General features: G+C 52.7%; 1 protein-coding gene across 2 annotated transcripts in view; it reads left to right on the plus strand.

The window, feature by feature from the left end:
- Positions 1 to 11,622, plus strand: part of SAFB2 (scaffold attachment factor B2) — a 33,383-nt gene extending 21,761 nt beyond the window's left edge. The window contains exons 13-21 of one of the 2 annotated variants that reach the window (XM_022557102.3): positions 241 to 332; positions 3,090 to 3,226; positions 4,846 to 5,136; positions 6,128 to 6,268; positions 7,469 to 7,511; positions 8,860 to 8,990; positions 10,626 to 10,738; positions 10,864 to 10,930; positions 11,220 to 11,622. In XM_022557102.3, the coding sequence (XP_022412810.1) occupies positions 241 to 332; positions 3,090 to 3,226; positions 4,846 to 5,136; positions 6,128 to 6,268; positions 7,469 to 7,511; positions 8,860 to 8,990; positions 10,626 to 10,738; positions 10,864 to 10,930; positions 11,220 to 11,370 (1,166 nt within the window). In that variant the 3' untranslated portion in view covers positions 11,371 to 11,622. The remainder of the gene's footprint in view (positions 1 to 240; positions 333 to 3,089; positions 3,227 to 4,845; positions 5,137 to 6,127; positions 6,269 to 7,468; positions 7,512 to 8,859; positions 8,991 to 10,625; positions 10,739 to 10,863; positions 10,931 to 11,219) is intronic. The other variant, XM_022557104.3, reaches the window with a different exon arrangement.
- The last annotated feature ends 331 nt before the right edge of the window (positions 11,623 to 11,953 follow it).

Below are 11,953 nucleotides of genomic sequence, written 5' to 3' on the forward strand. Positions count from 1 at the left end.
TTCATTCCAGACGAGCAAAGGCCTGTTGGGGTGCCCCGTCCACCTCAGACCTGCTGTTGCCATGTGGGCGTCAGTGACCTCACGTCACAGAGGGGAGAGAGATGGGGCGCCGAGGCTCCAGAGCTTATCAGCAGTCACTGGAGGGCGTGTCCAGAGCCCCCGGTTGGTGGGGCTGCTGCCTGCGGTCAGGAGCTGGGGGGGTCAGCATGATTTTGTAAGTGGCTGTGTTTTCTCCTGAAGGAAGCAGAGGCATGGAACGAACAGTTGTGATGGATAAATCGAAAGGGGAGCCTGTCATTAGTGTGAAAACCACAAGCAGGTCAAAGGAGAGAGTAAGTATCGCTTCTGCCCTCAAGTCCAGCTGGTTCTGATGGCGGTTTAACGACCACTCTGATTTGCAGTATAAGAACAACGTTGTTTCACCTTTGAAGTGTTAAGAAAAAGAACTCAAAAGGCGTATTAACTATTTAGAGTATATGTACAGGCACGAACTAGGTTCTGAAACTTATTTCAAAACAATACTTAACTGTGTTTGCTCCCCATAAATGTGTTGACCCTTTGCCGGTCCTGTTAGGTTATTGGTTATACTGTTTTCTAGAAGGAGAATTGATTCACAAGTTGGATGGAATGGGCAAGACCCAGGGTTTGTCAAGTTGGAAGGCAGGTTCTACTCTTTGGTTAATCTAATAGTACTTTATTTATTTTCTTTAGTTTTTCTAGTCTCCTATTAAATTAACCAAAAAGAAAAGTAGAGTCCACCCTAAAACTGTCTTCCATGTTATGGAAGCTCCATCGCTTCTGTGGGCCATGCTGCTGGACAAGCTAGTTGCTTGTCCATTTTGCTTCTTCTACTCTGGAAAACAAAACCCTCTGCATCCAGCTGAAGGTTCTAACTAAAAGGTTAATGAGGAGAGTAATGCTGTGTTAGTGAGTGCAGAGCTAACAGTATTCATCCAAGAACACTTTGTGGTCTTGAGACTTAATTTTGAAATGAACATTTGGGTTCTATAAAGCAGCAGTTCCTAATGCTGTTTTTCCTCTGGGCTATAGGAAAATCATAAAATACAGAGAAATCTAGAGAAGAAAACCCAAAAAGGCCTATAATTTTACCACCCAAATAACTCTGATGTTAAAAAAGTAACTAATAACGGCAGGCCTGATTAGAACATACACGTAGTATAGAAAGATACAAGGTAAGCGAAGCAGAAGCCTGTGCTCTGCATGGGCTCCCCTCAAAGGGCATTAAACATGCAGCACATGTGTCTACACTCTGAAACACCATGGGGAAAGGGTCTTCCCATAACTTGGCTGCTGTACACCTCTTTGTATGTGATGTCTTGGAGAGCTTTATGTATTGAGACATAGAGTTCTGCTTTTTCTACTTTAAAAAAATGTTTTTAAAATCTGAAATAATTACAGATTCACAGGAAATTGAGGCCCAGGAACCCGTCACCTGGTTTCATCCAGTGGTTCCATCTCGTGTAACTGTGTAGCACAGTCACAGAGCCAGGAGGGTGGCATAGGGGGTGTGAACAGTGCTAGGACATTTTGTCACCTGTGTAGATTTGTGTCCCATCACCACAGTCCAGATGCAGGACTAGTCCATCAGCACAAAGATCTCCTCCTTGGTATCCCTTTATTGTCACACCCACCCCACCAGCCCATCCCCAGCGCCGGGAAACCTCTAACCTCTCTTACATCACCAGCATGTTGTCGTTGTGAGGAAGTGTATAAATGGAATCATGCAACCGTGACCTTGAGATTGGCCTTTTCTCTCAACGTGATGTCCCTGAAATCCATCCAGGTGGTGGTGTGTGTCCTTTTCCTTGTAAAGCTCGTATCATTTCAGCTTACGGATGCACCTTGATCATTTTTACCCAGTCCCCTGGTGACGGACATTTGGTTGTTTCCACATCCCCTATTGAAAATGGCTGTAGTGCAACATTTGCGTGCGCGCCTCTTGGCGTTGTTGGTCCAAAGCTGCCAGGATGTTGTTCATTGTGATAGATACTATCAGAGTGCCCTTCAGAAAGGTTATGGAGGATACTTAGGTTCACTGAGTGTGTAGCGTGTGCTGGGCTGCTAGGAAGTGGCCGAGGCCAGGCTTGAACTTGGAGTCGGATTCGGCACCTCCACTGCCATGCTGGCCTCCCCAGAAGATCACATCCGTACCTCGGAACATAGGGCATCTGCCCTTCCTCACTCCAGCCTGCAGTGTGTGTGATCAGACTCTCAACTCTGCCCATCTTGAGGGTAATGGCGATGTTTTGGGTTGCAGATCTGTCCCTGTAATGAGGGTGTCCTCTGTGTCCCCCTCCTTTGTCTTTAATTGATATTTTTGCCCCTTAGTGAGCAAATTAAGAAAATAAGCTGAGGAGCTTTTGAATAGTGTCTCCCAGGCCCCCCTTCCCTGGAGATTCTGAGGTGGCGGGTCTGCAGGAGGCCCTGGGTTCTGAGCTACATAAAAACTTCCTGGGAGAGTCTGCTTGTGGCCAGTTTGGGAGTCCCAGCCTTTGAGAGCCTCAGAAATGGGTATTGGCTGTCATTGTTTCCTGCCTTCTCCCAGAAATGTAAGAGCATAAAGTTGCCCACTGGTACTTTCTGCCTTACTGGCAGTGCTGTTTTACATTCAAGTGCCTTTGGTTGGTTCTGTTTTGAGGCCACCTGCCTGATGCCTGAGCCAATAGCTGAGAAGTGAAAAACGCAGCCCCTCCTCCAGCTGTCTGTCTAGACAGCTGCTTCGACAGCTTCCCCAGTGAACGAAGGGGTCGCTGAGGGCATCGAGTGCACATGCCCTGTGCCTCTGGGGAGCCTCGTTTTGCTTTAGATAATGCAGAGCGCTTGGCTCTGCTGCTGCAGAAAAACTGCTGAGGTTTCACCCCACCTTTTCTCTGCCATTAATGCCCTTTGAAAGCAAGACTCTAGCAGCGTAACTCAGATGGCGGTGTGAGGCGGCCTGTGTTGGGGCCTCCCTGTAAACTACATGGGATTGAAGGATCTTAGTCTAGTCCAGATGTGCATACTCCACTTGCGTCGTTCATCTGTTGTCAGCATTTTCCTAATATTAATAAACCAATTTTGGTAAACAGAGCTCAAAGAGTCAGGATCGCAAATCGGAAAGCAAAGAGAAGAGAGACATCTTGTCCTTTGACAAAATCAAAGAGCAAAGGGAACGAGAGCGCCAGAGGCAGCGGGAACGGGAAATCCGAGAGACAGAGAGGCGGCGGTGAGTGGGGGCCGAGCGAGGCCAGCGGGTCCGTGGTCTCCTCTTGGGAGGGTTGTCTTCCTCCTAAGCGAGTCGCCTGTGTGGCTGTGGCTCACTGGCCTCCTAGTGTGTTTCCTCTGAGAGCGAAAGGCGGGGGCGTTCACACTGGCCCATGGTAGTCCCGTGACATTTCATCAGAGCCTGTTTCTGCTCAGCAGCATCTCCTCTGGCTGAAGTTGCACCCTGGACCAGGTAGCAAGCGGACCCACGCTGCCTATGGCTTTGGTAGAAGGGTCTCCAGGGTTGAGGCCTCAGTTTTCGCCGCCAAACCCTTCCACGTGAATTAGATCAACATGGAAGCCCAGGAACAGGCTGGCCTGTTTGAGCTGTGATTCACATCTTTGCTCCTGAGACGTCTGCGTTTCGTGGCGTTTTCAGGCAGCAGCGGTCCCACAGCGATTCTGTGCCCCTTTGCTGAGGAGATGGTTTGTTGAAGCAGGCTTGTCATTTCCATTTTCGCTTTCTGCCATTTCACACCAGGTTGTCTAGAGCTCCCTCGTCATTTTCCCTCAAACATCACCCAGTGAAGTTGTGATGCTGCAGTGTTTGGGAAACTTTCTTGAGCTAAAGCAGATCATGTAGAAACTTCTCCAGTTTGCTTTTCCAAAACTGTGATTTCAGCCTCTGCATATGGGGTTTAGCAAGTAAAAATTTCTTGATCATTTGGAGATGTTTTGCTTCCAGCTGGCTTGCCCTTGGTTTGGACCCTTCCCAGGCACCGTGGGAGGGTGTGAAGAGAGCAGAACGGGTTTCCCCAGTCCCGGCTCAGATCCTGGTGTGCGGTGGCTGATAAATGAGACCACTGTCCCCTTCGCTGGTGACTGGCCTTCTCCTGTCCCCACACCCTCTTAGGTCCCTTCAAAATGACGTGCTTATTAAAAATACAGCCTTGGGCTTCCCTGGTGGCGCAGTGGTTGAGAGTCCGCCTGCTGATGCAGGGGACGCGGGTTCGTGCCCCAGTCTGGGAAGATCCCACATGCCGCGGAGCGGCTGGGCCCGTGAGCCATGGCCGCTGAGCCTGCGCGTCCGGAGCCTGTGCTCCGCAACGGGAGAGGCCACAACAGTGAGAGGCCCGCGTACCGCAAAAAAAAAAAAAAAAAAAAAAAAATACAGCCTTGTAGAGGGGAGGGGTGACAAAAAGACAGTGTTGATTGTCCCTCTTCAGGGAAAGCTACTGTCATCCGTATCTCCAGGGTTTTCTCCGTGCCCAGCAGCTTCAGAGTGGCAATTATCCTTTGCATTTCTTGCTTTCCTGATCTTTATTTAGCTATGGCTTTGTTTTGGTGCTCTTTGAGCCAGGTCCTCCTGGTCTGGACCTGAAGCTCTGTGTCTGCTCGTCATCACCCCCTCCCTCCCAGCTCACCCCAGCTTTGCTGTTTGGAGAAAGGGAAAGTGTGGAGATTGGGGTTTCTGGCCGATGGAGCAGCTTAGGGAGCCGGTTAGTGCCTGCCGCCTAGTAGCTGGCAGGGGGCAGCCAGGCCTGGGGCGAGCCAGTTCCCATACTCCTTCGGAGGACGACGTCTTGATGGCCGGACACCACCACGTCGGGAAGTCAGGGCGGCCTTCCTGTGTTCCCCCAGAGAGCGTGAGCAGCGTGAGAGGGAGCAGCGCCTCGACGCCCTCCACGAGGGGAAGGAGAAGGCTCGGCTGCAGCGGGAGCGCCTGCAGCTCGAACGCCAGCGGCAGCGGTTGGAGCGGGAGCGGCTGGAACGGGAGCGGCTGGAACGGGAGCGCGAGCGCGTGGAGCGGGAGCGCCGGAAGGAGCAGGAGCGCATCCAGCGGGAGCGCGAGGAGCTGCGGCACCAGCAGGAGCAGTTGCGCTACGAGCAGGAGCGGCGGTCGGTGCTCAGGAGGCCCTACGACGTTGGGCGGTAAGGCCCCCGGCCCGGAGCGGGGGGACGGGGCGCTTCCCCTGACGTTGAAAGAGCCACCCCGCTCCTGTCCCCCTTAGCGTAGGGAGTCGGAGGTGTTTCAGACAGAATCTGGGCCTCTGGACGCTTGGGCAGGGCTCCTTGCTGCCACCTCTGTGGCCAATGCAGCGTTTTTTTCCCCACCCGAGTTATTCTTCAGAGAATCTTGATTGTTGCCACTTGCTAAAGGGTTTGATGCTTTCGCCTAGGCCGTCCCGTTATTCGCACTGTGGCTCCTGGTGGAGCATGACCACTGTCTAGTGGGTAGGAGACAACCAAGCATGCGTTACGCCGCATTCGCTGCCGTCTCCGTCAGCCTCGTGTGTCCTCCTAGAGGGAGAGGCTGGGTGCTGTGGAGAAGGAGATTGCCTTCCCACTCAGAAAGTAGGTTTATTGCTCTCCAGCTTCTCTGAGCGGCTTAATTGATGGTCACCCATCACCCCACCACCTGTGAGCCTAATTTTCTGGTAAAAATCAGGAAGAAGATAATTGGATACCATCCCGAGTTGTATATCGTTTGCCATCACCCGATCTAATTCCCTTTGCTTCTGCAAAAGCTCAGAGGGAGGTTCAGGTTAGCATAGCAGACGAGGAGGTGAGAACGTGGTGACTCGGAACCTCATTCCAGGAGAATCAAAGATTTCATTGCACTTGCATCTGAGCTCATGTGGGGATCAAGGTATTAACAGCCTTGTGACACAATTAGCTCACAGCGGTTCTTTTTTCAGGATTGTTAGATGAGAATGCCAGTATGCCTTTTGGCAGTTTGGGGGATTTTAATTTATCAAATCAAAGCGATAATGATTGAATGTTTAGATTTTAGCCCTGCGGGACATTTTAAATGATACTGGGTCTGGAGAGAGAGCTCCCCTCCCCACTTCTGCCCTTTTTCTTTTTATTTTCATTCTCTTTCATAAATGAAATTTGCATTCTTTTTAAAATAAAAAAACAGGCGAGATGACGCCTATTGGCCAGAGGGAAAGCGCATGGCCATGGAGGACAGATACCGCCCAGACTTCCCTCGGCCCGATCACCGTTTCCACGACTTTGACCACCGTGACCGGGGCCAGTACCAGGAGCACGTGGCTGACAGGTCAGTGCCCCGCCCCACTCCTGCAGCAGGGATCGGTCTCCGTCTGTTCTCTTAATGTCTGGTGCACTCGTGAGGTTCCTAGTGTGTGCCTCTGACCGTCACACGTGGGATTTAGAAACAGACCTTGAGCAGGACGTTGGGATCGGTGGTCATGTACGGCATCCTGGCTTTGTCTAGGGGGAAGGCACCTCAGAGCACGTTTCATGCACTGTCCTCTTAGGACAGACGGGCCCTGGGCAGGACCTGAACCTCGGCTTCCCCCATGCTCAGCTCTCTTGGGGGTGGCCCCGGGCTCTGGGTTTTACAGCTCCCTGTGGGGTGTCCACGGCCACACTTCCTCCCTGTCCCTCCCACTGGCACAAGCTGCTCTGGAGAATCGGGCTTTGAGGAGGGTGTGGCCCGGCCTCCTTGTTCACACAGATGAGAAAGCAGTTTAGAGAAAGGCCATGACCCGCCTGAGCCATCTGCAGGGGTCACTGACTGGCATGGGGTTGTGCCAGCCCACGTGAAGAGAGCTGACTGCAGAATGTGGCAGAGGTCCTGTTAGGCCTACTTTGTGTTTCGAGGTTCTGGGTGGGTTATTTTTCTTTTGCCAGTGCCTTTTTAATGAAGACTATATCTCGTTTTTTAGAAAAGCAGCCCTCGATTTTTCCAGTTTAAGAATTCTCTCTTTAGGTTTCTCATCATGCTCCCCTGAGCTGCATATCCTTGAGCCGTTTCCCTGCTCATTAGCTCTGGGAAGGAAGAGTGGGGGGTGGGGTGGGGGGGTGGGGTAGGTGAAAACAGGCTGAGAAGCGCTCGTTTAATTAATTATGGCTGGAATTGGTTTCAGATGTGGCGTGAGTCATGTGTGTTGGGTCGGACTAGAGGTTAGGGACCTGCCGAAGCTTATTACCTGACTTGTCATCAGGCCACAGATAAAATTATAGGCATTAGCTTCATGGTGTGAGTCTCTACTTCTGAGACCCCTCTAAAGGATTTTAGTTCAGTAAAACCTTCGTTCCCACCTTCTTAGGATCCCACTTCACTCCTACCCCCAGAGAAAGCTGCGAGGCAGTTTTTTTTCAGGCCAGTAAATTACAGTTCTCATGTGGTAAAAGGGGATAAGTACTCTAATTGTGGCACTCTTCTGTGTGGTCTGCAGCAGTGTTGTATAGAGCCATCAAGCTGCCTTTGGAATGAGACATTTCTTTTTTGCAGGAGGGAAGGTTCAAGGTCAGTGATGGGAGAGCGAGATGGGCAGGTGAGTAAAAGCCAGATAGCAGGCCAGGGGCGTGCCTGCTTCTGTGGGGTGGGCGGGGCGTGGAGATGTCAGTTCTGGCCGGTGAGTAGATGTGCACAGAAATGATTGGTTAGTGAGTGTGTGTTTTGTATTTTATTTATTTATTTATTTATTTAATTTTTTTTGTCTGCATTGGGTCTTCATTGTTGTGAAGTAGCGGGGGCTACTCTTCATTGCGGTGCGCGGGCTTCTCATTGCGGTGGCTTCTCTTGTTGTGGAGCATGGGCTCTAGGCACGCGGGCTTCAGTAGTTATGGTGCGTGGGCTCAGTAGCTGTGGCTCGCAGGCTCTAGAACGCAGGCTCAGTAGTTGTGGCACACAGGCTTAGTTGCTCCACAGCATGTGGGATCTTCCCGGACCAGGGCTGGAACCCATGTCCCATGCATTAGCAGGCAGATTCTTAACCACTGCGCCACTAGGGAAGTCTCGAGTCTGGAGTCTGTGTTTTTTAACACAGGTAGGGCTTGTTTTTCGTTTTATTCAGTAGAAACTAATTGAAGAGATACTTGGTTGCCTACATGTTTGGAGTGCCTTGAGTCTAGGCACTGTGGGATGCCCCAGCGGGGGCTTAGCAGCCTGGTAGGGGGTCATTTAGGTCATGTTTTGGGGCATTCCTCTGTGTCGGCTACTGGGATGGGTCTCCGTGTCTGATAGTCTGCAGGTTCCCTGTGAGAGGTGCCTAGGGTGTCAGCTCAGAGAACAGAGGAGGCCTCCACGAGAAAGGTGGGGGACAGCATCAGAATCATGGCTTTTTAAAATAGGGGTGTGGGTTTTGAGAGAGTGCTATATTCTCTCTTGCTCCCCAGGTGTGCTGGCTTCCTGAGCACTGACTTGGTTGGCCAGGGGTACTAATCCGTTCCTGCCTTCAGTACTTGCCTCCAGGCCTCCACAGTAGTATAAACAGAGAGGGCTCTGAGGGTGCTGGCCTGCCCTAGGGATGTGGGGAGGGCCCTCCTGTCTCCAGCAAGGAGCAGGTGCCCTGACTCTTCAGGGAAGGCGGGTCTGAGTGACTCTTCTCAGTGGACCCCGAAGCATGGGGCTCTCCACGCTCATGGGTGGGAGGGCCCGCTGCTGGCCCTTCGTGTGGCACCAGTGATGGAGCTTTAGCGGCGCTTGGGGTTCTTAAGGAGGGGGTCAGGAAGTGCCCGAAGGGGCCTGGGCAGGTCCTCGTGGGTGGCTGGGGTACTGAGCCACACCCCAGCGCGCTGAGGCAGGGTCTGCAGGTTTCCGAGACCCAGAAGGTAGGCCTGCCGTGAGCTTGTCTGGGAGCCATGTGACTGGAGTTGCCCTGTCCCTCTTGTGCCTTCCAGCACTACTCAGACGACCGCCATGGCCACGGAGGACCACCAGAGCGCCATGGCCGCGACTCCCGAGACGGCTGGGGTGGCTACGGCTCCGACAAGAGGATGAGCGAGGGCCGGGGGCTGCCTCCTCCCCCCAGGTTAGCGGGCAGGCCACAGAGGGGCTGGGCATCACTGTCCTCACCGGGTGACAGGTTGGCTTCTCTGAAAGTGAACTGGGCGTGTGTACCTGCCAGGTCACCTGGAGCAGCTCCTCCTGGCCCTGTGTGGGCTCTGCCTGCTGAAGGCGGCAGCCCTGAAGCCGTCTAAGGCTTGTCCCCATCAGTAGTAGAGAAGCTTTACCCCATCCCACCCCTGAAGTTGTCTTTAGGTGTTTGTAAGGCCGGTGTCATGGCTACCACAAGTTTCTGCTGCACCTCTAGGTGGGTTTTCGGGTGTTGATCAAAGACTGGAGTGCCAGTGTGACGGATGGGAGTGTTCTTTCCTGAGCGACCTACTTAGCACTGGGTCGTTTCATGTCGTTTAGTCCTATTTGCGTTAAGTTTAAATGGGCGAGCTCCTGCACTGACAACAGGCTGCACTGTGCAGCGTCACCGTGTGACTGGGGGGCTGTCACCTGAGACCATAGGCGTTGCACGCACTGAGGTGCACTCACCCTTGCAGACAGGTGTGGGGGGTCTGCTGGCTTCCTGGTCCTGGGCCTCGGAGTGGTGGTCACCGGCGGGCAGTGCCCTCGTCCTTCCACACCCAGCCTGGGGCCAGGAGGCTTTCCTGTAGGCTTCCAGGGGCTGTTGGCACCTGCACGTGGGTACCGTGTTTGGATTTTCATCTCCCGGGGTTTCTGCCTGAAACCGTTTTTAAACAGCTTTTTTAAGATATAATTCACATGCTGTGCGGTTCACTCATTTAAAGTGTGCAATTTGATGGCTTTCAGTTAATTCATAGAGCTGTGCATCCATCACCACAATCCATTTCAGAGCATTTGTATCACCCCCAAAAGAAACCCCCATTAGCAGTCACTCCCCATCCCCCTGGCAACCACTAACCCACTTTCTTTCCCTGTGGATTTGCCTGTTCTGGATGTTTCACATGAGTTGGAATCACACAGTGTGTTGTGTTGCCTTTTATGTCTGGCTTCGCTCACTGAGCATCGTGTTCTCAAGGTGCATCCTTGTTGTAGCGAGTGTCAGTGCTTCATCCCTTTTCAAGGCTGATTAATATTCCAGTATGTGGATGGACCACATTTTCTTTATCCATTCATTAGTTGATGGACACTTTGGTGGTTTCCACTTCGGGGCTGTTAGGGAATCATGCTGCTAAGAACACTGGTGTATGAGTTTCCGTGTTAACGCATGTTTACCGGTCTCTTGGTTAGACACCTCGGAGTGGAATCTCTGGGTCATACGGTCGCTCTGTGTTTAAACTTTTAAGGAACCACTACACTGTTCTCCAACGAGGCTGCACCATTTTACATTCCCACCAGCCCAGTGTGAGAATCCCTGTTTCTGCACACCTTCACCAACACTCGTCCTTGTCTTTTAGATAATAGCCGTCCTGATGAGGGTGAGGTGGTTGTGAAGGTAGCTGTGCTGAACACCTACTTGTGTGCTTACTGGCCAAGTGTGTATCTTTGGGGAAGTGTCTGTTGCCATTCTTTGCCCACTTCTCTCAGAAACCCTTGACAGTGGGGCACGAGCCCCCAGAGCCCCCATGTCACAGCCTCACGTTAGAGGCACAGTGGGACCATTGTGTATCTGCCTTTCGTTTTGGCAAAGGGGTGGCCGTGACTGGGCGGAGCACAGCCAGAGGCTGGAGGAGCATCAGGAGCGCGCCTGGCCGGGCACAGTGGATGCGGGCACGGCGGGCCGGGAGCACTTGCGGTGGCAAGGTATGGGTTCACCCCTGCCTGCGGGTCGGGGGGGCCTCCCGGGGAGGGACAGCCACAGTCCCAGCATGCTCCAGAGGGCCAGCTTTTCCAGGGCTTCCAAGTGCAGACTCTTTCTTCTCTTCCAGGTGGTGAGAGGGGCCTGTCTGGGCCCTCGGGGCCAGGGCATGTGGCAAGTCGGGGTGGAATATCGGGGTAAGAAGTACTGTCCGCGGATAAAATTGATTTGTTCCCACTTCTCACTTCCTCTCCCTTTCTGCATGCTTGATCCACTTTCGGGGTCGAATGCTTTGAGAACAAACCCCCAAAGCAGCTCTTGGCAACTTATGCAGCTAACGCTCTTCCCCGGAATGCGACCCGTGGTTATGATTTTCCTCACCTGGAAAAAGCCAAGGGGCTCTAAAGGCCACAGAGCTCTATGCTGCAACGTGACACAGTGAGAACACAGGTGCTTCCGGGGCCAAACGTGTGCCTTTGTTCCTAGGCGAGGCGGCTTTGCACACGGCGGGCACGCCCAGGCTCACGTGGTGCCCTCCGGAGGCCTCGAGGGTGGAGGAGTGGCCGGCCAGGACCGGGGAAGCAGAGGTCCGCACCCCGCCCCCCACCCATACCCCCACTTCACCCGCCGCTACTAGAGCCCACCCACCCCGCGTGTCCTGGTAGGCAGGCAGACGTACTGTCGAGTCTATTAGCCAGAGTTACCTTGAACTTGTGGAATCTTTTAAGAAACAAGCAAATCCTGCCACCGTGTTGTAGCTTAATACAATGTGAATCCACTTATTTTTTCTTTTTTTTAAAATAAATGTGTTCTTGTTCTGCCATTTGTAAGACAAGGTTTCTGTTAACGAGGCATTCCATTTTCCGTTAATAAAAGTTTATGGTTCGCAGCTGTGTGTGTGTCTCAGTGATGACAGCAGAGAGCAGTGTCAGCCCTCGGCGGCACCGCTTTTGTTTGGGTAGCAGAGGCCAGCTCGTGTTCTTGAATTCTCACAGCTCTCAATGAAGTGGGGCTGTGCACCTCCCCATCTTACAGGTGAGGAAATGGCTGCGGGGTCAGATCATTTGTCCAGAGTCCGAGAGCTTGTAGGTGGCAGAGCTGGGATGGGAATTAGGAATTCTTCCCTGAGGGGAGGTGTGTGTGCATCGGGGGGCCCTGGGACCAGCACTTCACCTCTTCTGCTGGGGTGCCTGGGGGTGTCCAGCCAGTGGTGGTGTGCG

The sequence above is a fragment of the Delphinapterus leucas genome, unplaced genomic scaffold (genome assembly GCF_059928025.1).
Source record: "Delphinapterus leucas isolate spDelLeu-1000000601 "Yukka" unplaced genomic scaffold, BTC_Dleu_Yukka2 spDelLeu_asBTCV2_sq25, whole genome shotgun sequence".
Taxonomy (NCBI): domain Eukaryota; kingdom Metazoa; phylum Chordata; class Mammalia; order Artiodactyla; family Monodontidae; genus Delphinapterus; species Delphinapterus leucas.